The 25,550-nt window shown below is 38.0% G+C and overlaps 1 protein-coding gene across 1 annotated transcript in view; it reads left to right on the top strand.

The window, feature by feature from the left end:
- The window catches only part of LOC130413699 (solute carrier organic anion transporter family member 5A1), a 32,994-nt gene extending 8,367 nt beyond the window's left edge, over positions 1 to 24,627 (top strand). Inside the window, 8 exon segments of the mRNA XM_056739098.1 lie at positions 9,594 to 9,726; positions 9,978 to 10,180; positions 13,041 to 13,205; positions 17,457 to 17,655; positions 18,800 to 18,959; positions 19,687 to 19,928; positions 20,691 to 20,755; positions 21,328 to 24,627. Coding sequence (XP_056595076.1) covers positions 9,594 to 9,726; positions 9,978 to 10,180; positions 13,041 to 13,205; positions 17,457 to 17,655; positions 18,800 to 18,959; positions 19,687 to 19,928; positions 20,691 to 20,755; positions 21,328 to 21,773 — 1,613 coding nt within the window. The 3' untranslated portion in view covers positions 21,774 to 24,627.
- Positions 24,628 to 25,550: the final 923 nt, after the last annotated feature.

Here is a 25,550-nt window from a genome sequence, read left to right as displayed (position 1 = left end):
TACTAAAGACTTTTAATGAGGGCAGTGCCTTTGATCGCTGGGTCACATGGAGGTTGTGCTCAGTGTTTGTGTGTGGAGCGGTTCTGGCACCAGTGACTTTGTCAATGCAATATTTCTATCTTTACCACAAGTGAAACTGGAATCTCTGCCCACAGAATTACATTCCACTAAAGCTCCAATGAGTTCAGTTGCCTGTCATTCGCAAAGTTCACATGTCCTTGCTGATATGCTCGCTAAATTTGTAGAGCTTTCAGCAACCGATAAGAATACAGCCTATATTCATTTCACTGAATCGCAATAGATAAATATGAAAGACAAACCTAAATGTCTCGATAGAGACACAATTTTATTTTTGTCAGTGGTGGAGAACATTTCCCGGCTTGAGATTGAAAATGGAGCATTGTGACAGTCACGGATGAGGATTCATTAGGAGGTCTGTTTTCTTAGACATCACCCACAGACACCACAAAGCTTGGCCCCATTTACAGTTCCATAGTATTCTATATTTAAGGAGTATTTTATAAAATTGCTCCGTTATTCACACTACCAATTAGATTAATTGTTCAAGCAAAACTATTGTACGACAATTATTCTGTGTGCATTGAAGACTCAAACACAAGAAATGACCTTTTGAAATGCTGTCCACTGGAAAAATATAAAGACGACAGTTAATTTCTTAAATGTGCTGACAATTATTTAAGAAACTAGCGTCACTGTAAATTCCCAGAAATGTTTAGAAAGCTTCGGAGATGGTATTCACTGACAACCTTCTGGCATTTCCAGCGTAATGGATGTGACATTTTGCATTATGGATGTGACATAGAAACGCTCAGAGAATGTATCTGTTACCATTATACTGAACCATTTGTTTGGATTTTAATAAACCCTTGGAGTCTAAACATCAGAAAAATGTCAGTCTATCAACAAGTATTCTATTTTGAATAAAGGGAAATTAACATGCGTTATGGATGGACAAAGAAGGATGTTTTTGGGGAGACAACAAACTTTGTAGGAATTCTGTGAATGAAAATGCACAAACCTGAAGCAATTATAGCCAACAAGAACAGAACATAAACTTGTTACTTTATTTTAATTTCCATGTATCTTTATTTTAATTTTCCATTGTGATGAATGCGACAATCCTGCAAGCACTTACCTGAAACACTAAAAATAAAACAAATGCTTTAAAAACTTGAAGAGAGACCTCACAGGGGTATTTGAAACACCAAACATTAATATCTGTGCTGTTAGAAGAGTAACAACCTTTTGGGAAAAACTTAATTTTGTCATGGTAAGCTTGTCGTTTTTATGGTATTGACCATTCACCTTATAAACAGACAATATGTCGTATTTCTTCATAAGTCAGTTTCTGTTCATTTACATGTGATGCAGGTAACTTGTCCATTTAAACGTTTAGCTTGGGCTGTCCTGCCGTACAGGAGATAAGTCCCATGTGCACTCTTTAAAAGCAAATAAAACCAAAGCAGCGAATACCATTAAGATTGCAATTAGTCTGTGGAACTTAAGGGCAGGTCCACGAGGAGAACGTCAGCAGTTTTAGCGCCACCTCAGGATGTACGAGGCAGAGCAAAGGTACCTTAAAGCTTATCTGTTGAGATCCCCATCTGGAGAAAACCACAGTCGATAGCACCTCTGCTCACACAGACCTCCTCTCATTATTGTTAATATCTATTTTGAGAATGAACTGAGAGCATTTAGCAAGTGCAACTATGAGCATGTAGCAGTTTAGTTGTGTGATTTAAAAAAGATATTGTAATTAAATGTACATGTGTTTTACATCATATTCCAATGCAATTCAAATGTGGCTATATCAAATCTCATATAGGGCCACTAATTGACTGTCTATATTACAAATATAACAAATATTTGTTTTAGAGTTTCTGATACAGCAGTCGCCGTCGAATTCCCAAAGTCCAAAGCATTTTTAATGAAGGGCGATTCCTGCCTGGGTTTTTACTTTAGGGTGGAACTTGGACCATCGGCATTGGTGATGGAGATTTGTAGTGAATGTTGCTGTCAGCATCGGTCGGGGTTCCACACGCTTGCATCAGGATCAGCAGAAACCGTGAAGCCAGTCAGCAGTGTGGCTCAGAAGCCCAGAGGAGATCCACTGGTTCAGCAAATAAAGTGCTCATTCGCTTTATAAGAGTAAAATGTTATGGCAGTTCGGGGCGTTCTCCTAAACAAACCACTTGTTGATTGAGATGTTTTTAAAGGACTTTAAGAGTCTAAATGCCTGTGCATTTACATTTATGCATTTGCCAGAAAAGAAACTTGCGTTGCATTATACTATTCATTTACATTTAGACATTTGCCAGAAAAGAAACTTGCGTTGCATTATACTATTCATTTGTTTCTTAGTATGTGCAATACCTGAGTTCAAACCCATGACCTTGGCGTTGCTGGCGCCATGCTCTAACCACTGAGCTACAGGAAAGCAGATTGCATGGATTCAAAAATGTTTTTATACTAGCAGAAGTTTACAGTTGAAGCTTAGAAACTTAGAAAGTGCATAAGAATGACTGTCAATATTTAACTTTGCCAGACATTGTCTCTAACATGTTTTACGCGGACAAAATGGTTTGTGGTGCAGAATAAATTACAGCTGCGGAAAAATGTATAAAGAGACCATTGCAAGTGTTCATTTAATGAGCATTTCTAGATGTATTGTGGCCATTCCAGGCCAGTGTCTTTTGAATTTCAACTAAATCAAACTTCAGGAGTGACATAAAGTCATCCAACAGCAATGTGAAAGGCTTAATTTTACTGTACAAATATTACTGTTGCATTGTTTAAAAGTGAATATAAACTTGTTTTCATTGCAGTATTTGATGCATGAAAAAGTACAGAGCATCTTCTTGACCTGTTTCTCTAGAATTAATTTTCTCCAAATAAATTCAAATAGATATTGTTGGAGTTCATGGAGTGAAACAAAAATGTTCCTTTTACCCTTTTTGTACATACCTCTAAATAGTAAATTCAGAAAAGCTGGTCTATAAAATCAATTCTGCGCCTGAAGCTAATGAAGCAGCTAATGATGACATGTTATGCTATAAAACAATGTTTCATAAGCGGTCCCATTGGAGATACAACTGAAACTGTTTTGCAAGCATCTCACTCATTTGCATCTAGGAATTGGTCATGTTGTCTTCTTTTTTTCTATTCCAGTGTCATTGCGGATGAGCTCTAAAACAATACATATTGATTTCAAAGAGAGAGTATGTCAAGCACTTTATCCATTAGATGTGGCTGGAGGGGCTGTCAGCCGTAATGTGAACAGGTGCACACATTTACCAGCTTGCTTTGAAAAGGTTAGGGTAAAGGCCATATATATCTTCACAGGTCCTCAGGCACAGCCTGAAGGTGACAGCTTTTGGAATTAGATCTGATGTTATGAAGACTGCCCTGAATGTGTCTAGTGTAGTAATGCATGACCTAGTTCAATGTAGTTTGGCTGTAGCAGAGCAGTTTTATGATACTGTTATTGTATGATAAGCGCAAAAACTCTAGTCAAATGGGGCTAGTTTTCCCTTGGGAGTGTCTGCTTCACAAACACACTTTGTGATTTTACTTTTGTTTGTTACTAAACTTTTAGTTTGTAACTTTACTTTGAATTTAGACCAATCTGTAAACTTTCTGGCTAAAATAACTGTTGTTGCTTCAAGTATTGCTGACATCTTATATAACATATAAAGAGAATTAAGTCAATGAGGAGAGCTTTACACACAGAAGCTCACAGTAGTTGTCTTTGAGGAACTTCTGTTCCTGCTATCCTCTCTGTGGTGTTATTGCTTTAGATGTGACTAACAACATGAGAACATAGTATGAAGCCAAAGAGCCACTGAATCAGTCTCAAGATGTTGATTTAAAGTGACGGTGATCTCTGAGTAGATGAAGGCCACATCCAGTGGAAGCCATTGATTTGTCATAGCTGCCTTTCCAAAGCATGTCTGCTCTCTAAAGGGTTTTCTTTGTATGATCTACTGGGAAAATTGAATTAGTCAATTCAGTCAGAGAAAGGGATTCTCCTAAACATGAAAATGATGTCAATATTGATTCACCCTCAGGATGTTTCAAACCTTCGTTGGTCTTCTAAACACTAGGAAAGACATTTGGAAAGATGTCACTAACCGATCTCATCTCCCATTTACTGTCATAGTAGGGAAAATAAATGGGAGTCGATGGGGGATGAGAACTGTTTGTTGACTGACATTCTTACAAATATGAGTAAATGATTACAGAATTTTCATTTTTAGGTGAACAATCCCTTTAAATGATGTTTCCACTTGTTTTGAGATGCATCTAGGTTTGTTAGTTGTGATAGAAAGCTACTTAGTTTGCTGAAGCACAGTTTGAGTCTCTCTCTCTCTCTCTCTCTCTCTCTCTTCCGTGTCAGCTCCATTGCTCTTTTTGTCTGATGGATCTTTGCTCTGTGCCCTCTGAGGCCCCTCCGCCTCTCATTAGCCTCAAACTTATACCTGCCCAGGGGAAACAAAAGCCCTCTGAAAACGCGTCGGTTCCCTTTGCATTCTCACATTTGTTTCTGAGGTTTCTCCCATTGATGTGAATTATAGCTATAGCTGAAGCTATAGTGTTGACAAAGGGGAACAGATTCATAGTGGCTGTTACTTGTGTTCAAATGGGATTGGCCCTGAGGAGACACTAATTATGGTGAAAACCTTCTTATAGCTATAGCTGTGCTTTGCTTTTTCAGAAGGTTTTCACCATGATTAGTGTCTCCTTAGGGCCAATCCCATTTGAACACAAGTAACAGCCACTATGAATCTGTTCCCATTTGTCAACACTTGGTTTTTTTGGGGTCCTAAGGGAACCTACCTGTTTGTTAGTTCGCTTGTTTACCAGCTTAAATGGTTATCTGGTTAATTAAACCAGCTTAAGACCATCTCGGTAAAGACCAGCAGATCATACTCGTATGCTCTTTCGACATCTTTAATGTACTGAAAACAGAGCTGTCATTCAGACTCAGGCATTTTTAAACGTGTGTCGTACGGATAGCATCAAAGTCATGCCTGGACTGGACTGATCCGGCAGCATAGACCGGTAAGGGGACAGCTGTGTCAGGTCATTCTAGTTGGGGCTCTGGGTGTGAGATATAAGGTACGAACTTGTAAGAAGACACTGCTGCATCAGCAAGTTGCCATGACAATGTCATTCACCGTTTCATTGTCTTTTACCCCTGTCTGCCGGCAAAGTTACAGGGTCAGACCACCACAGAGACCCAATGTTGTACACTTGCATTGCAAGTTATAAACGGGTTATTTTTTTACACAAAATGCCATATTTCATTGCTTTCATCACTACCTAAACAACAGTGAGTTAGGAGCCTTTTTTTTTAAACATCTCCACTCGGGGACATTTTGCCCCTTGGTCATGTTTTTTGGCTTCAGCCCACTGAAAGTTGCATGATGAATTGCAGCATAATGTGCCAGTGTCGCGCTTAAGGCACAATTCTCCTGTGGTATGAGGCGACATGAGAGCCCTTTGAGAGATTACACAACTCACGGCCATATTTAATCAACTTCATGCTCACAAGAAGTCTTGAAGTCTTGCTGTGAACCCCTATAGGGTGCAGTCGGTGACATTCAGGGACGCGACTATGTGTAGTTTGCTTCACGCTTCACGCTCAGGTGTGTTTTAGGGCTGCTACGGGCCATTGATTATTTCTAGTTATGTGAAGTTCACCTTGCGCAACCTTTATTGCGAATTGATGCTGGGTTTCATTTTTTGTTCGCAATAAATCAGTTTATTCAACTTGCCTCATTATTTTTGAGGACTGCATTCATTTAGCATGAAAGGTGCTCGTGTCACAGTTTACTGTCTTGTATAAAGATGACAGGATATCGGGAGCATTTCGCTGTCTAGTACGGTATGGGGGAGGAGAAAGGGTGACCCTGGGACAAGATCATTTCTGCATCCCTCACACGTGGGAAAAGGGAATACACGCATTCACTCCTCAACAGTGACGTCCTTGAGTGACATTGAGGCGTGATGCAGTATCCAGTGGTTGCGGTATGCATGCATGACTGCAGAATGTCCTTCGAATAACATGGCTGATGATGCTTATTCAGTTTATTGAACACTGATGGGATCCTTTGATTCTTTTTCACAAAGACCACATTGCCAACGCTGCATTTGTGTTGACTGACTACCTCATTCTGCAACACATCTTCCGTGCAAGTTACAATTCAAAGGTTGATTTGAATTCTCTGAGCGTGCTGTTGTGACGTCAGTTGTTGACGTGGTATTTCATAGCCAGCATGTTTTTAACCTTAGCAAGTAACTTCTCTGTCCATTCTCAGAAATGAAAGGAGCGTGCTGTGGAGAGCTGGAAGCTAGACTGGATTTCTGCCAGGCAACAGGGATCTTTGAAGAGTGTCCAACTAAATGACCCTCCTTCACCTTCCGTTCAAGCATTACCCTATTAACAAGATAAATTGAGCCACCGTTACACAGTTGAGAAAGATGAAATATGTGTACAGTTACCTGTGAGATGTTTGAGGTGAACCCTCTCAATGATATTGAGGCTGAAATTGATGGATGTAATATTGACTTTGACCTCATACTAACAAATACACCACTTGGACTAACTCTGCGATGTGCGTCCATGACTTCCGTATTACGTAATCACGTTGGAAAGGTTACACGTGACGTAGATTTCAAAAGATTTCAACATCCCAGATACGCATACGAACAGACCATTTTAAACAATTATCTTCCACAAAGACATTTCATATGTGTCATTCAACATCCAAGAAATATTGAACGTTTTTCCTTCTCCACACTTTAACAAGGGGTCGGTACTTTCACCTACGTCACATGTGACTTTTCCAACATGATTATTAAATACGGAACTTGTGGACGTGCATCACAGAGGTGTTTTAAACGGTGTATTTGTGGTTAAAAACTATATCTTTTTTTTTTAAAATGACTAATCGTTTCTCTAGACAACACCCTTTTTAATCAGCTGGTGTCGTGTGGAGCCTTTGAAGTGAAACTGAAATTTGGACCGTTAACCCATTGGTCCCGTATGAAGTCTATAATAATGTATGGAAAAAAATCCTGGAATATTTTCTTTGTAACTTTCATTTATTTTCCACTGAAAAGAATAAAGACATGGACGTCTTAGATGACACCGGGGTAGGGATGGGTACCCAGAACAGGTACTTTTTTGGATCGGTACATAACTGGGTCGATACCAGAGTATCGCTAAGCTTCATGACAAAGGATACTGTTATCGATACTTGCGTTGTTTTATCTCTGTGTATTCGAGTGTTAAATGGCGAATTAGAGTCTGCTGACTGTCATTTTCCATCCCTTAATGATGGCCGAAGTTTGCTCCACGTATGTGTGATATCTAGGGCCATATGATTTCCGCAATGTATTTGTAATCTGCTTGTTTTACATGTTTATGAGTGAAAGAGTGGCATGGTTGCGCTTGTGGAGCTTTAAGCGTCCGAGTTTCACAACGAGGAAGCTTTCGTCAAACACCCCTTTGCGGCAACCCGTCAAAATAAAACTTTCATCTGAGAAAAAGTTATACCATTGTTTTTAATAATTCGGAAACAGAATGCATTTACTTACTTTAGCTAATTGAAGTAAATGTGCTAGTAAAATTGTAATTTATTTTCATATAGTTATAAAAATAGGACTTGCTTACGAAATAGAACTAAAATTTATGTAGACCTAAAACCAGAAAGGTAAAAAGAAATACGGTCTACCAGCCAAATAGCCATAGCGATGTAAAGTAAATATGTTGAATTACATTATGATGTGCTCATATGCACATGCTAAGTGCCGTAAGTGGTATGCTAAGTAACACACGCAAGTTTTCTTATGTGCCATTTTCTGTTTGTTCAGAAGCATTTGTAAACTACAGTTCTGAAGCTCAGCTGTAATAAAGAAACTTAAAATGTATAACATCTTTTCACATCATGTGTTTTTGCATCAAATTATAGAGCGTAGTATCGATAAAAGTATTGATAAGTACCAGTATAAATAAGCAGTATCGATATCGATAAAATCTATGGAGTAAATTCTCAGGATTTTTTTTATTCTGACACGAATTACTCCTTTAAGGTTTGACCATGTTGACGAATTCAAAACTCGCTCACCTCAAAGCTTTTGACTCCACATTCCCTGATAAGAGATAAGCTGTTAGGCTGCATATTTAACCGCAGCATATTTTCCCCCTATGTCAAGGTTATTTCTGGCATTTGTAGACCCATAAATGTGATGTGAGGTTATTACTGGAATGGTTTAATATGATCTGCATGTGCTGAGGGTTCATTCAGGAAGGTCAGGTCTGGGTCCCGTCTCTGGAGTTTTGTTCCGTTTCCACAGTTTTCAAAAGAAAGAAAAGTATAATTGCTAGTTTCTCAATTAGCTGACATTGAAATCGATAAAGATTAAAGTTCATTAAGGAGCTCTTTAGGTGGCTCTTCTAGTCTTTACCAATAGTCATTATCAACTGAACGCTTGATATTCTTAAAGTGGATTTGCATTGAAGCATTAATGTAATGGCCTGCTGCACATGCGCACATGTCGTTACATGTCATTTAGTCATTCATAAATGTTTTCATCTGCTTATTTCTCTTGCACAGAAACACTATAAAGATGGCTCAAATTATTAATGTATGTATTTTTTGGGAGGATATATTAACAGAAATACACTATAATATACATAACTATGTCTTCGGAGGTGTATAAAGACCTTACAAAATGAAGCGTAATGTTTTTATTAGCTTAGATTGCGCTATTTCTATCTACATACATTGCGGGTCCCCTCACATGGAATTGGCCATGTTGTTTCTACAGTAGCCCTAAACGGACAAACTGACGGAATAGATTTGGCCCATCCTATTGGTGAACACAGCCTATGAAGGTCTGGGTTAAGGATGAGACTGTGGTCAATGTAGTTCTATTTACATCAAATAAATGTGACTTATCTGTCCACCCCAACATGTTTGTGCTGGTGTTATGTAACCTGGCAGGCCGTCGGCCAAACCTTCTCCCGCACAGAGACTGAGATTAGAGATTAGGCCTGATCATGCACCTGTCTCAATGCTGTGTGAGATTCTGTTTGGATCAGAACCTTGGCTCACATTGGCCATGTGGACGTCCGCTGTCGTTTTCTGTGAACTGGCTCAAACAGATAACTGTAGGACAAACAATATGCCTGTCTTTTCCAGTGCAAAACACACACTCCGAAAGACTAGGATGTAATAAAGAACAAACTCATTATTTTTCGTATTTTTTTTTTTATTATTCTTCTCCATTCTGGCCTCTGTTATAAGCAGAACTTTAAATTCAGTGATATTTATTCATGAAGTTCCCCCACACGACAAGCGTGACGCATTATGCATGTTTAGCCCTTCGTATTTTTCATCATTTCAGTCTGGGTGACTCAGTCAGTCTGTAAGTCAAGAGCTCATTGGGCAGTAAAAGTGGAAAGAACATTAGAAGCCTTAATCATGTTCTGTTTGATATGAACAACATAATGTAGGCGATGCAGAGGGTGTTTTGTAACATGCGGATGTTTGTGTGCTTTGCAGCTATTATGTACGTCATGGGGGCACTGGGACCAGCTGCAGGATACCTGCTAGGAGGAGTCCTGATCGGTTTCTATGTGGATCCCAAAACCATTCTCAAAATTGACCAAAGTGACCCACGCTTTATTGGAAACTGGTACGAATTTTCTCTATGGTCAATTATTGTTAAATATTATCAGTATCTTCTGACTTCCAACTGTTATGTATGTCTAATCTGTGGATGAAACATTAACCAATGATTTATTAACATTATGAATTTTATTTAAAGGGCCCGGGAGTGCATTGAAGGTTATTTAACGTGAATGGAACCCATGATTTTTGTGCTAATGCAACGCTCTACCAATTGAGTTACAGGACCATCGTTTATTCATATTGTAATTTTTTTAGGTGGAGCGGGTTCCTGCTCTGTGCTTTTGCCATGCTGTTAGTCATCTTCCCCATGTTCACCTTCCCCAAGAAACTGCCCCCTCGCCAAAAGAAAAAGAATGGAGCGGACAACACCTCCAATGACGACGACGTCCTGAAAGAGAAATCCAACAGCAAAGGCCAAACAGCCGCGTCCTCCATGGGCTTTGGAAAAGACATCAAAGGTGCGTCTCTGATGGATGGATACCCAAAGGTCATGTGGTGATTTACTCTATGGGACTCTTGTGTTTAAATTCTTGAATACTCGAAGCAAAGTGATTCAGCATGTTTTATGAAAACCTTAGATCATCGAGAATAAATGCTGTTTAAGTCCACTAGAGAAAGCTTCTTACAGGGCTCTCAACATTTGAGAGAGGTTAGAGGTTGGTGGCACCAGGCCCTACCTTGGTAAAGTCTTAGGGTGAGGTAAGAATCACTAAAACTTCATTCAAATGCGTTTAATACATTGATAAATCAATTAGAAATGTAATAAATCAATTCGAATTTATTACAAATCATTGTTTATGATTAAATAATTTTTATTGTATGTAAACTCTCTTTCAACACTTTACCATATTTAAAGCACATCTTTCTTTAAGCTACTTTCTTCCTTTATTTATTGTGAACAACTCATATAAGAGAACATAATTCCTTATATATTTTTGGCCCGTCCTTTGTTGTTTGATGAACATTAGATCTTTATTATGCTGCTGCCCCTTTTACATGCGTTTTATTTCCCAACTATTTGTTCACGAAACAAACTACTTTTACAAGGATTCTTGTTAAAATGGGAATTTTTAAGTAATTTTGTGTTTCTTTGGCCAAAAACCATTAGGATATTAAGTAAAGATCATGTTCCATTAAGTTATTTGATAAATTGCCTACTGTAAATGTAAAAAAACTTTCTCTTTGTGAGTGGATGGCCTGCTTCAGTGCCTCAGAATAACAACTTTAAAGGCGATTTTCTCAATATTTCGCTTTTTTTTCAGATTCCAGCTTTGTAAATAGTTGTTATTCTGCCAGATAGTGTCCTATCCTAAAAAACCATGTATCAATAGAACGCTTATTTCTTCAGATTTCAGATTATGTAAAAATCTCAATTTCGATAAATTGACCCTTAAGACTGGTTTTGTCGTCCAGGGTGGTTTTGTTGCTATATGGTCGAGAATTTATCGTCATCTTATATTACAGGTTTTGTCTGAGGACTGCATAAGATTGCTGAAGTTGCTTTTTCAATATTCACCCGGGAAGAACATTATTGACAATTCTGACACTCTCACCGCTAATATACTTTCTCCCATTAGAGACTATATTGCTGCTGGGAAATTTAGCTTTGAACAATTTGTCCTTTCAAAGAAAATTGTACTGTATACTTGTAATAGGGAAGATCACATTGCTTGGTCAACAAATGAAAGAGAAGTAAAGACCTTTCCTTTAGTAAAGGAAACAATAAAGCAGAAATGGTGTAATTTTTTAGTTCTCTGTTTACCTTATAGGGTTTATAATGTACGGTTTGTGTAGACAGAACTGGCATCAGTATTGTATACAATGAATTTGCATGTGATCACCGTCAGCCAACATAGGACGGTATCATATGAGGCACATTTAAAAATAGCTTTGACCATAAAAAAAGTGAAATAAATAGTGCTTAACAATAAAGAAGAGCAATAAAAGTCATACAATACATTTAATTTCTTTCTTTCTTCATTCTCTTTTTAAATTATAACTAGTGCCAATTATTTTTATTAGCCTGGAGAGGCTTTTGTCCTGATAAACATTACAATCACTATAAACCCATTGTAACCTACTTCCATTCCCCCTGGACTGCATGTGTTTGGATAAGTAGGCTTACAACATAACTGTTCAACATTGTCTACAGTAGAATTAAGTGTTGGTGTAACAGAGAATTTATGAAAGTTTAAAGAAGAGACATGCGCTCACTTTATTAAAGCTTTTAATTATTCAGTAAAGCATTTTATCTGGTTGTCTCATATCCCTGCAGTCCCATGGATGCTCCAAGGGGTCAGAGTTCAACACGCAGGAGCAAACTAGTCCTTGGTTATTGCCAGTTGCCATGGAAATGATGCTTAATTGCTGACCTGCTAATTAAAAGATGCCTGCATCAGCCATGATGAAGCATTCAGCTGAAAGCTCAGTGGTTAAACAGATTATCTGCTAAACCAAGAGGAGTTGTGGATACACCGTGTATGGGTTTAGCTGTTTGTAGCCTGTTAGAAACATCTGTTAGTGTGGATTATAAGGATTACGTTTTGAGAGGTGATGGGTACACACGGGTCACATTTTCTGGCCATAATGTTAACCAGTTAATGAAAACAATTCAATTGTTTATTATATAGTTTAATAAATCCTGCTACAGTTTTATGTCTAGTAAACTATCATTGTCTTCAATGTCTGGCATCCAGTGTCTCCAAATCTTACAAAAGGAATAAATTGAATTATAATTATAAATAATATTATTATAATTAATCTTTTTTATAAATCTTTTTTTAATAAATGCATTAACAAATAATTAATTTTCTTTTTTAATATATTTTATTTAAATTTCAATAAATAAATAAATGCATTAAGAAATAATGGAAATGGAAGATAAATTAGTTTATTAGATTATAAAATAATATTAATTATCCATTAAGAAATAATGAAAAAAATATTATTTTATTAAATTAAAATAAATAAATGCATTAACAAATAACGGAAATGGATGGATGCATGGATGGAAGATAAATTAGTTTATTAAATTATAAAGAATAAATAAATGCATTAACAAATAAAAGAAAAATAAATTAGTGTCATATATCATATAAATTAAATAAAGGCATTAGCAAATAATGGAAATAGAAAATAAATGACTTAAATAAATTATAAAACTTAAATAAACGTACTAACAAATAATGGAAATAGAAAATGAATTATTTTTAAGTTACACTGCCGGAGCAACCCACTTTGCCCCAATGCCCATCTTATGACCCCCCCCACAGATGGCATGGATTGCTAATGCTGTTGTTTTTGTACTTTTGTGAGCAGACCTCCCAAAGGCAGCTATACGGATCCTCAGCAACATGACGTTCCTGTTTGTGAGTCTGTCCTACACAGCTGAGAGCGCCATCGTCACGGCTTTCATCACCTTCATTCCCAAGTTCATCGAGTCACAGTTTGGAATCCCCGCCTCTAACGCCAGTATTTACACAGGTACACTAACGTCACTTTCTGACGTCTGTGATAATTAAATCTTGACACTTCTTCTGTGGTAGCACGCGTTTCTACATAATTTACACTTTGTCTTCATTGTTTTAAGAACATGTGTTAGGAAAGATGTGCTAGGGCACGCGTGATATAGATTTTTCTCACAGCTGCCATTCTTCTATTTCTGGAGACATGTTTGATTGCTGTTATATAAAGCTGACAATATTGCCTATATAACCAAATGGCCCCTCTAGAGAGCGTGTCACTGGCTGTATGTCAAGAAACTATAAAGATTGTGTGTTTATGCTCACCTGAATAACATCTCAAAAGCACCTTTCCCTCTTTCTTGGACTGTGGATCATTATTAAGTCATGCATATGTCCATGTGTCTCAGCACAGATGCTCATTCGTAAGGTAATGAGAAGATTGATGGAACTAGTGTAAGCACTGACTATAATCCGGTTTATTAACTATATAAATACTAAATACTATAGACCTGTTCGCCATCTCCTGTCTTTTTACACTTGGATGGACGCCCAGCAGTGACTTCTGGGACTTCAAGCGGATTCCGTAGGTGCACAAGGCTGCATACGATGCATCCTTGATAACGAGAACACATCCGGGGACTTTTTAATGCGGTCTTGTGTTCTTGAGTAATGGAACCGGACATTGGTTATTGATGACGTAGAGCGAGAACACGAGGACACAAGCTGAAGAACGTATTTAGAGAAACTGACATTATTCTTGCCACTTAGCTTGTTGCCAGGATACAGGGACAGAAACAAATTGGCCGTATAGTTGCTATGTCAACTCTCAGCTAAGCTCTTCTGTTCTTATATTATAACAGGAAAACAACTTCTTCACTTGAGCAGTCAGACAGTAACCTCCGCTAGACATCTTGTTCCTCATGGATAAAGTCTCTGCTTCGAACAGAAGCGCATAAAACATGTCCGCAGCAGATTGATAATCCTGCTGAAGTCAGTGTATTCACACAGACTGGCCTGAATGCTGTACACATCAATAGATGCAGATGCAATTTGCCGTTTTTGTGCTGTTTCCTCAGTTATGGTTGCCAAGAGTCGGTTGAGTCTGTAAGATGTGCAGCTGCAGTAAACCACATACTAAACACTGATAGTGGACCATAAAACACAAGTGAAGCCAGATTTACATTTTGTTCGCAGGTTTTGTACAAATGAAATGCAGGGTGCTGTAAATCACAGCATGAATGGGTATAAACTATACTTTAAGTGTTAAGAGATTATCTATATGAATACCGCTCTGCAGAAATGTAAATAAATGTTTTTTGGGCCAACTGTTCAATAGCAAACAGTAGGCAAATGTGCAAGTGTATTTTACCTTTAGGTGTGACACTAATAACAATATGATGCGACACTAATGTTCAATAAATGATTCAATGATATATTTATCATAAGCGTAGTTATAAGGTGTACAACTGAACTTGGATTGAAAAGAAATTTGACCAACAGCAAGATAAAACAGTAAAAATAAGGCAAAAGACAGAGCTAATGAATCGACAAAACTAAAATATAAAATTAAGATCCAAAAAATAGAGTTCAAACTAAATTATATTTGTATACCCAAGGAAATAATAACAAAATAAATATCCAATTATATTTCACTTTCTCCACTACCTATTTTATTATTTTATTTTATTTTACAAGCCAGTAACAGTTCTTCTTTTAATCATTATAAATAGTTTATTATTGAAAGCGTTTGTAGCTATCAACATTTTTGTGCATTAATATAGAATTTAATTAAAATGCAAGAGAAGTTTTGTTTAAATGGCTTATCCATATAGAGTCGTAAATACGTTTTTATAAATAGGTGTATTATAAATAAATCCTTTAAGTCCAGGAACTAAGTTTTGATCAACTTCAGTAGTGTGACGTATTTCAAGGTGAAACGTAATATTGCATGAGAATCGAGGGTGTGGCTTGTTTTTTTCCGAAATGACTGGGTATAGAAAAGTATGAATTTCATTCAGAAATGAGGATGGTAGTAGGTTGACAGCTAGAGGGGTGAAGTTTATGATCGTTCTGCTCAAAGCCGTCAAACTGATGTCATCTGAGAAGGATCGGCACTCCAGACCAGAAGTACATTTTCAGATATTGATGGAAGATTATGAAAGCCCACGAATAATAACGCCTCGGATAAATAGTTTATAATAAACACTGCAACAGTCCATTAAAAAAAGATCAAGTGAAGTCGAAGTTTGTGGTTGGGATACATCACCAAATTGTTTTTCTTACCACAAAGTTCTCTCATGTGGCATTACACTGTCTCCAATTGCACCCCTGACAGTGCTATGAGACAGAACCTACAGTGATGCTCTTTGGTCAATAACACCCTAATCTACCTCAGCTTGTGGCCTTGAGGAATCTTTGCACTTTGCCTCTGTATGTCCCCTCTACCCCAACACACGCAGCGGTGTGGTAGCTGTGCACACAGCCGAGCTGAATCTCCCAGGACGATTGCTCATGAAGACTTCCCTTGAATAACTCCCCTCCTCTGCTTCCAGATACACAGAGGGGCTGTTTGAATATTTCCCTTTTCTCCGTCTCCTCTCATCGCAGGGAGGTGTTCCTTACGCACCACTGGCTAAATATAGCCCAGAGGAACAGATTATTGGCTTCACACAGCTTTGGTTGTCTCATGAATGGGCGTTCATAACACCTTGTCAGATCGGAGGGCCGCGTGTGCAAACTAACATTTGGCGGAGCGTAGTCGAGTTCAGTGAAGGGGGCTGTCTGCACAGAACGGTTTTCTAGATTATATTTGGGTTTAGTTTTGGTGGTGTTTGGACCTGTTTTTTTCAGTCACTATTTAAAAGAGTTCATTTTTATTTACAATTTTTTTGGTGATATAAAAATGAATGAAAACTTTCCTTCTGCCCGTTTCAAAGTGAACCATGTTCATACTTGCAGTGAAATGTAAACAAAGAGCAAACAAAGTGTCGCTACTCTTCTATTCCTACAGGTTAAATATGTATGAGTTAGCTTTTGACCATGCTGAGGGCAGCCATGTGCTTTCCTTCGCCACTCGATGGATTTACACTTTGACCTCTGACTGCCAGCAGTCAGCTTTGACTTTCAAATCCCAAGCTGTGCTGTAGCACGTGTGCATCCCTGATGGAGGCTGCTCTCTGCTCATGTCCCCAGACATCACATTTACTCACTGTTGTACTGTCAGTCTGTGATGCCTGTCTGTGTATTTGTGTCTCTTTGCCCACGATGACTCTAGTCTAGACCTGAAGCTTGAACTCTGTCAATAATGTCTGATGTCTGAAGTCACAAGGTTCTTCCGAGAGCTGTCGTGTCTCTTCTGTGATGTTCTGTTGAACCCTATTCAGGATGTTCACATTCCTTTAGGTCTTTGTGCAAACTTCCAGGTATAGAATTTGTGGACATTCCTGGCTTGTCATGTTTCGGTTAGAGTCTACATAAAATTGACCTAAAATTATTTTACATACTTGATACACATTCACAGACTTATCCTATATGTGATAAATCAGAGCACATTATTGTAAAAAAAAAGAATCATCATATTGACGTTCTTGTGTTTTTTACAGAAACACAGTGTAGAAGTTAAATGTTTCTGAAATTGTTTTCGATAAGTAAATACTAGAGATGCACAGATATTATATTTCTCCACCAATAGCTGATTATTCAAAGTGCTATTTGCAGATACCAATACTGAGGATTAAATTAATAATTTCTCAACTTTCAACTTTGAATGTTATTATTTCATATCATGACCATTAATATTGAACATCAAACTGGTGATATTTCAGAACATTTTCTTAATACAGAGCTCACATTCATTGCATGAAGAATAGCGTGAAAATATGCTTAATGGACCAATACCAATTATTGGATATGTTGACCAACCCTAGTTAATACTGTTGCATGTCAACTTCTGAAATTTTATCATGAAATTTGGATATCTGGTCAACAGTCCACAAAATAGACGAACCGATAAACAAGATCTGTTCAAGATTTGAATAGAATTGTGTTCAGCTTTACAGTAAACGGAGCAAATAAAGTATCCGTACCCTTAATTTTCCCATCAATCGAAAAATGTATGAATTGATCATGCTTTCCTACATCAAATTGTAATTTTTTTCAACGTGAAACTCGAATCCTTGTTGAATTAATTAATTAAAAAGAAAGATTAAATAATTGAATTGTGGGTCTCCGGTCAGTTGTAATGACTTTCCTCTCTCATTTTTATCTTTAGGGGTGATCATCGTCCCCAGTGCAGGGGTGGGCATCGTACTGGGCGGCTACATCATAAAGAAACTAAAGCTTGGAGCTCGCGAATCCGCCAAGCTGGCCATGATCTGCAGCGGAGTGTCTCTGCTGTGCTTCTCTACTCTCTTCATCGTGGGCTGTGAGAGCATAAACCTGGGCGGCATTAATATTCCTTACACCACAGGGTAAGTAAATTACTCACCCATTAAATCTTTCACTATTTCCTCTGAGTGATCCCACCAGTCCTGTTTATGTTTTGTGGCAGGTTTAAAACGTCAGACTCAATGTATTGTATGAAGCATACTGTATGTTCTTCAGCAGATGGTGATGTGTCTTGCGTCATGGCACATATGGTCTGAAAAGTTTATGATGATTCAGCATGACAACCCCCAAATCCCCCATCTCCGTTTTGGATATCTGAGGTTCTTTTTTTTCCTTTAACCTAACAAGGCAGCTTTTGAGTGATAAAAAGGGGTCTTGTGTTGAAGTCTTCAGTACTGGAGTTAACATTGCTCTGACCAGCGACACGGTGTGTTTGTGGAAGACATGGCACAGAAGTGTGAGGCCTTTTGAACAGACAGAGTTTTCCTGCAAGAGAAAGACGTGGCATTTTAAGTAGTCTTTGCTTAAAGTAATGAGTCAACACTGACATTCCACGTCCAAGCGTACGTCCTTAAGATACCAGTTCTCAAGCATTTGTCAGCCATTGTTGTGGATGACCTTGAAGACGACACTGAAGCCACTGGCGTATCTTAAAAAACATTTGGGCACATAATGGCTGCTCTTGAAAGTGAAAAAAGTTTAAAAAGTACTAAACACCAGATTCGATTTCATCATACATAAGAATAACCAGTACAATCTTCAACTTTTGTCCTTTTGTATTCTGAGTTTTGGTATGGATCATTTTTTGTCATCTTTAAGTATCTTTAAACAGTTTCAGTCACAAGGATGCGAGTTGGTTTTTATGGCGTCTGCTGTATCGTTCTTCACAAAAAGGAGCAAGAATTCCGATCTCAGCTGTTTCCGTCTATTTTGTCGGCAGTGTTATGTCACGATTTATCTCATCATTCTGCTGTACATTTGTGAAAATAAGGCAAAGTCAACCCGAACGGTTTTTGGTTGCTGTGTTTAATGTGGGAAAGAGTTCCGTTTGAATTCGTCGGCGGTATGTCATTATTAGTAGAATTTAATTGAAATGTTACACTAAAAAGTTTTGTTTATCCCTTTGGCTGTAATGACAACATTGAGCTTGATGATTTGCTCTCCGTCACGAAAAAAAAGTAATAAATTCTATTGTTAAATTGTCATCCCGTATCTCTTTTTGTTCAGGCCGACCCTCACGCTGACCCATAGAAACCTGACAGGGGGCTGTAATGTGAACTGTGGCTGTCGGATCAACGAGTATGCTCCTGTTTGTGGCTCTGATGGAATAACATATTTCAACCCCTGTCTGGCGGGATGCAGCACAGTCGGCAATGACAGCACTGGGGTGAGACTGGATGTCTTTCTTATCCATATTTAAGACATAATTGCACATTATTTTAGCTTATTATACGGCACATTTGAATGCTTGATTCTGATTGGCCAGTGCCGACATTCAAATAAGAACCATTCAAAACTAATAAAACTCTGCACAGGGATGCTGCAAATCATTTTGTGAGGGGCAGTTTAATATCACACAAAATTAATTATAAATATGTATTTTAATTATATATATGACATTATATCTACAAATGATTAAACCAATTTGCCTGTTCGTGACGTTTGAATGTCGTTTCTTACTTTAAAACCGATACTAAACGGCTTTTCTTTGTGGAAGGTCTGCATTCGGTAAAAATGTAATATTTCAAATTCACGTTTCATGTCCAGTTTTTTTCTCATGTGGCAAGCCCTGCCTCCGCTTCGCTCGAGTCCTGATCACACTGTCAGGGCTTATTTCTGCGATAACAACCGGCTGCCTGTACATTATCCTTACATAAAAAAGGTTGTTCATATTAACACATTAATCATTTTCTAAATGACTCTCTGGCTATGCTTTATGCATCAGGTCTGAGGGGATTTTTTATATCTCTTCAGACCTAATGATTTAAAATAGGCTTATGACCTGATTGTATCTTTTTTATGAAAGAAACATGTCCATTTGAGACAGTTCCGTATTTTTCTTCCAATAGTTGAACACCTGAATTGATGTCTTGATTTTTTTTCATTTTTTGCAGATCAGAAATTACACCGACTGTGCGTGTGTGCAAAGCAGACAGGTTATAACTCCACCCACCAGCGGCCAGGGTAACCAGCTCCAGCTTGTCATCGTGAAAACCTACCTGAACGAAAACGGATTCGCTGTGTCAGGGAAGTGTGACCGCACCTGCAACACGCTTATCCCCTTCCTCATCTTCCTCTTCATCGTCACTCTCATCACAGCTTGTGCGCAGCCCTCCGCCATCATTGTCACTCTCAGGTAACACACGAACACGAGCCAATAAGTTTAAATATGTATAAGAGGGATGTCACAATATTATCGATATTGTGTTATCAAAATTGTCTCAATATTATCACATGATCACATGACTGCATGAAACTATCGGTCTTCCTGGTCTAACATAGAGAATGTCTTATAAAAGGGGTTTTTAGGTAATTTGACCCATCTCATACTATACCTCATACCTCTAAGCAACAGTTATGATAAGAGGATAAAGAAAAGAGGATGCTTATGGCACGTTTCCAAGTGATCATTTGTCATTTTAAATAATGCAATAAATATCGTACCGTGCATTATATAGTGAGGTATTCTCGTACAGTGAGATTTTGATATGTTACATCCCAAATGTATAAGTAACAGACTTTATGTTAAATGGCAATAAATTAAAACGGACGATGTGAAATATTATTATTTTCTTTTTTATAATATTTAAAATGTGTGAGAAGCTTTGAATTTTGCATATTGCTGCTGTACTTCCAAAACCTTGTATGTCCAAATTCGCTGTTTTTCAGGAAATGGAATCTCTGTACTTTTCAAATGATTCAACACTGTGTTGTCAAAGCTGACAAGCACTTTTTAATACTTATTATTGGCAAACATAAAGGGTGACTGATAATAATGATTTATGGCAAAAAATAAAAATGATGAAATGAAGAGATACAAGGTTTCAGCTGGACAGCAGCGATATATAAATTATATTGTGATGTGTATTATATAACTTATAATCTTTTTCATTTGTAGGTCGGTAGAGGAGCAAGAAAGACCATTTGCTTTAGGAATGCAATTTGTGCTGCTAAGAACTCTGGGTAAGTCACAAACGCTGCAAGGGTTCACTATTGGAATGCTGAGATAAGTCTTATCCAACCCCTAAAGCACTGCTTGAGTTATTTAAACTACAGGGAGCTTGTTTTTCTCAACTCAAATATGTCTCTCCTGGAGATTATCATTTTTTTGTAGTTTGAAAACAAACTGTACTGTATGTCTCAGACTTAGCCACCTCATCACAGAGCTTTTCAAACAGCACCACCTGGTGTTCAATAAGGGTATATTACACCTTTATATCTAGCATTACATTTATATTTAGGCATTTGGCAGACGCTTTTATCCAAAGCGACTTAAATTGTATTATCCTATACATTTTACATAGGTATTTGCAATCCCCTGGGTTCGAACCCACAACCTTGCGTTGTTAACGCAATGCTCTTACCACTGAGCTACAGGAAAGCATTAAGGGAATATTTCACCTGAAAAAAAAAAGTACTCACCCTCATGTCGTTCCAGTATGACTTTCTTCCGAGTAACACAAAAGAAGATATTTTGAAGAATGTTGAAAGAGCTGTCAAGTCAAGACATAACATTTCCGCCTGTTTATTTGCAGCCTACATCCCCACACCCATCTACTTCGGGGCCGTGATTGATACCACCTGCATGCTCTGGCAGCAAGACTGTGGCGTACACGGCTCATGCTCGGAGTATGACGTCACTTCCTTCCGCTTCGTCTACTTCGGCCTGGCAGCCAGCCTGAAGTTTGTGGGCTTCGTCTTCATCTTCCTCACCTGGTATTCTATTAAATACAAAGAGGATCGCTTGGAGCGCTGGCAGCAGCATCTCCCCCCTCTGGGCACAGTGAGCGATCTCATCTGCCACGCTGGAGGCCAGAAGAGCCACGCTCGCACCCGCTCCTGCCCAGTCTTCACTCCCTTCGAACCTCCCGACCAGCCCCCTCTCAAGCGTGGACGCTGCAGCCAGAGCTGCCCAGGAAATGCCCTCAAAGCAATAACCCCGCCTCCTCGCTCCCTGCAGGCCATGCACTGTCACATTTAACGACATGCACGGATTCGTCGCTCCATCTGCCTCCATGTGCCTTCCTGTCAGGTGTATGGGACTGACCTCCACCTATTTCTCCGCTCGGCCCCGCGTAGCTTCAGGGGCTCGCCGCGCTTACGCAGAGAATAGTGTAACGCGCCCAGTACAACTCGCAGAGTGCTTGCTGTAGTGGTGTGTGGAAGACATGTTTTGGTGCTAAATTGCGTAATAAGGGAGGAATTTCCGTATCCTTGATGATTATATCAAAGATGTTCCAACAAGCACAAATGGAAATCAGGACTATGCAAAGCTGTACGACACGACAGCCTCCAGGATTTCGCTTTCTACTGTATTATTTCCATTCAGAACAGTGTGTTCTGCAGCAAGACCGTTCTCTATGATACTGCGAGATCTGTGAAAAATGATGCGCAGGAGTAAAAAACTCACTTCTGGATAGGTTTGGATCTGTTCCCTCTATACTTATCACATTTTAAGAACAGTGCCTGAAACTGCAGAGGTCTGCTGGGTAACAGAGCACTGAGTGGACATCTGAATTGCATTTTGGAGATGAGCTAGCATCATCTTCCTATTTATGATCTTCGTAGTCTGCAGTTGTCATTGTTATGAAAGTTAACTTCAGTGTTGACCCGTGGTTTTGTAATACAGAGCAAACAATGCATAGAACAAGATACAAGCATGTTTTAGCTGTCTGTATTTTGGTGGTCTTACATCAGAGGCCTCATTTATAAAACGTGCGTATGCACAGATTCGATAGGAAAGCGTGCACACGCAAAAATCCACGGCAAGATATATATTTATAAAAAGTGCTTAGCGCCACGTAAGGGTCTAAACAGACGTACACACTTTTGCCTGTCTGAGTGCTGCCGGTTTTGGGAAATATAAGTCATTCTTGACAGGTGATGTGGACAGGTGCTCTAGCTCTAGTCATAGATTTCACATATGATAGAGAGGCATACTCGTGCTTTCTGTGCGTACAATTGTGAATCACACGAAAGGACTTTTAGAAATGATCGGAAAATCTCATTTTGGACGGTTTCTTCATTTTATAAATGAGGCCTCAGGTCTTGAAAGCTTGGAATGTGTTTAAAGAAGAATATCCGAGTCAAACTTGTTTGTTTAATAAACGTAAACAGGAATAGAAAAGAACTGTAAAATGTGGTTTGACATTAAGATCAAATCATTTGGAATATGTCTCAGTTTTACAGATAAGATCTGATTTAAAAGGAACATTTCACCCAAACATTAAAATTCTGTCATCATGTAGTCAGCATCAGGTCGTTCCAAATCTGTATACATTTCTTTGTTTTGATGAACACAGAGAAAGATATTTGGAAGAATGCTTATAACCAAACAGTTCGTGTCCACCATTGACTACCATAGTAGGAAAAATTGATTTATACGTTTCTTTTTCTTTTGAACACAAAAGAAAATATTTGAAAAGTTCTGGGGCACTTTTGACTTCCATTGTCTCTTTTCCTACTCTGTTCTGATATAACAGTTCTTGAGTACCATAGTAAAGAAATTTGTACAGGTTTGGAATCACTGCATTGAATTACTCACTCTGTAATTGTTGCAATCCATGTATAAATGTCTTTGTTTGGTTGAACTCATAGAAAGATATTTAGAAGGATGCTTGTAACCAAACAGTTTTTTTTTTTGTAAAATTACAATGGTAGTCAAGAGTGCCCCAGAAGTGTTTGCCGTCTTACGTTCTTCAAAATATCTTCTTTTGTGCTCAACTGAACAAAAAAAATCTATATTTTCCCAATATGGTAGTGGTCCAAGAACTGTTTGGTTATAAGCGTTCTTCCAAATATCTTTCTGTTTTCAACAGAACAAAGAAATTTATACAGAATTGGAAGAACTCGAAGGTGAGTAAATAATGACAGAATTAATATTTTTGTGGAAACTGTCTCTTTAAGTAGTTTATTCCTCATTTAAAAAATGGAAACATGTTACATTGTGTATTGTTAGATGAGAATGTTGGAATCATGTTTAGTCTGACACTATTACTAGTAACATAGTAATGTAGATACTAATATTAACTAAACTGAAATGCAAAATTACTTATTTTATTTAAAAGCAAATCAGTGCACAATGTAAACAAAGTCACAGCTGGTCAGAATCCAATACTGCTGTCAGCATCTGCTAAATTCAAGTACCTGAGCATGTCTGAGCATTTTTAATGATAGCATCTGTAAAGCCATGATAGCATTTGCAATGCCACAGCAAACTCAGAGTACTTTGACACTACATCTTGAGTTTGGGTGCTAATGTATATCAGCTGATGTATCTGCAAAAGCATGTCCTCTGGCTAAATCATAATCCACGAGCATATTTGTATGCGCCGACTATATTCTATTATAATGAAAGCTCTACCTAATATGCAAACCTCAAATGTTTAGTGGCCAAGTTTATCATTAGACACTCCAGTTACTTTTCTCTGTCAGTATTGCTGATTTATATTAGAGTCTGGTTCAGTTATGATATATTCACAATTGTGGGGAGGACTAATATGGTTTAAGATTAGTTAGAGCCTAGCAAACCAACAACGTAATCACTGGAAAAATTGAGCCCATGCTGTAATCATTTTATATTTATATATATCTACACATTAAGAAACTTTTGTAAACGACTCTCAGTACCACATTGTGAGTTGGTACTGTTTTCGAACCAATAGAATTCGTTTACTGTCAAAGTGATTTTCTTGAAAGCTATGTATTTAAAATGCTGACTCCAGTATTTTGACGTGACATTTAAACATGGGCTGTAAGAAATCAACGTCAGGTATTGTTACCATGTTGAAATTGATTCTTCATTTTTGTGAAATATAAGGACTATGGTGAAAGTCTGTATACTCTTCAGAATTATTATGACTTCCAGCAAGATCTTGTCATATATAATCTGAGCCATTCATATATGATCTGATTAAAACCAATGTTGAATGAAAGCCTGTGCTGCCATACAAAGTCAAAACGCAGTAGGCCTACCTACACAACACTGAAATTTGCACATGAACACAACTGTGATGGATCAGAGTTTATTGAAAACATGCATAAGCCTGTTTTTTTTTTCTATGGGATTAAGTGTGAGGCACGAGATGTCCAGGGGATTTATTTATAAAACGTTCGTATGCACAGATTTGATCGTAAAGTGTGCGTATGCAAAAATCCATGGCAACGTTCATATTTATAAAACGGTGTTTGGCACATCAGGATCTGAGCAGACATACGCACTTTTGCTTGTCCGAGTGCTGCAGGTTTTTGGAAATATTAATAATTCTTCTTCCACTTGGACGTTGACATTAATTTGACATTATTAAAAGTCAGAGATCTTAAACTGTTTGCTGTGCGCAATTTCACGGTCATTTGCGATCTATAGACTTCACGCCTGATAGTAAATGCGTTTTCTGTGCACAATTTCCTTCTATGAATCACATGTACACACTTTGAGAAATGATCGTAAAACTTTTTGGACGGTTTCTACGCAACATTCTATAAAAGAAGCCCTGGACAGTCATGTAGACATTTAATTCTCTCTTGGTTCTTCAATATTTTACCAATATGTATTTATTGAAATTAAGAATTAAAGTGCTTGTTCCTCACAAACGAAGGCAGTTTTCTTTACAAACATCGGTAGTTCATTTAAAATAAGAGGAAAAACATGTTTTCCATAATTTTATAATGCTACTTGTCCCTAATATCTGTCTATATGCACTGTTGAAATGGAACTCTGTACTTTAAAAAATGCTAACAGTGATGAAAAAATATCAGG

This window comes from Triplophysa dalaica, chromosome 23 (genome assembly GCF_015846415.1).
Source record: "Triplophysa dalaica isolate WHDGS20190420 chromosome 23, ASM1584641v1, whole genome shotgun sequence".
Lineage (NCBI taxonomy): Eukaryota > Metazoa > Chordata > Actinopteri > Cypriniformes > Nemacheilidae > Triplophysa > Triplophysa dalaica.
Note: the sequence above shows the minus strand (reverse complement) of the source record. Positions and strands in the feature narration are given on the sequence as shown.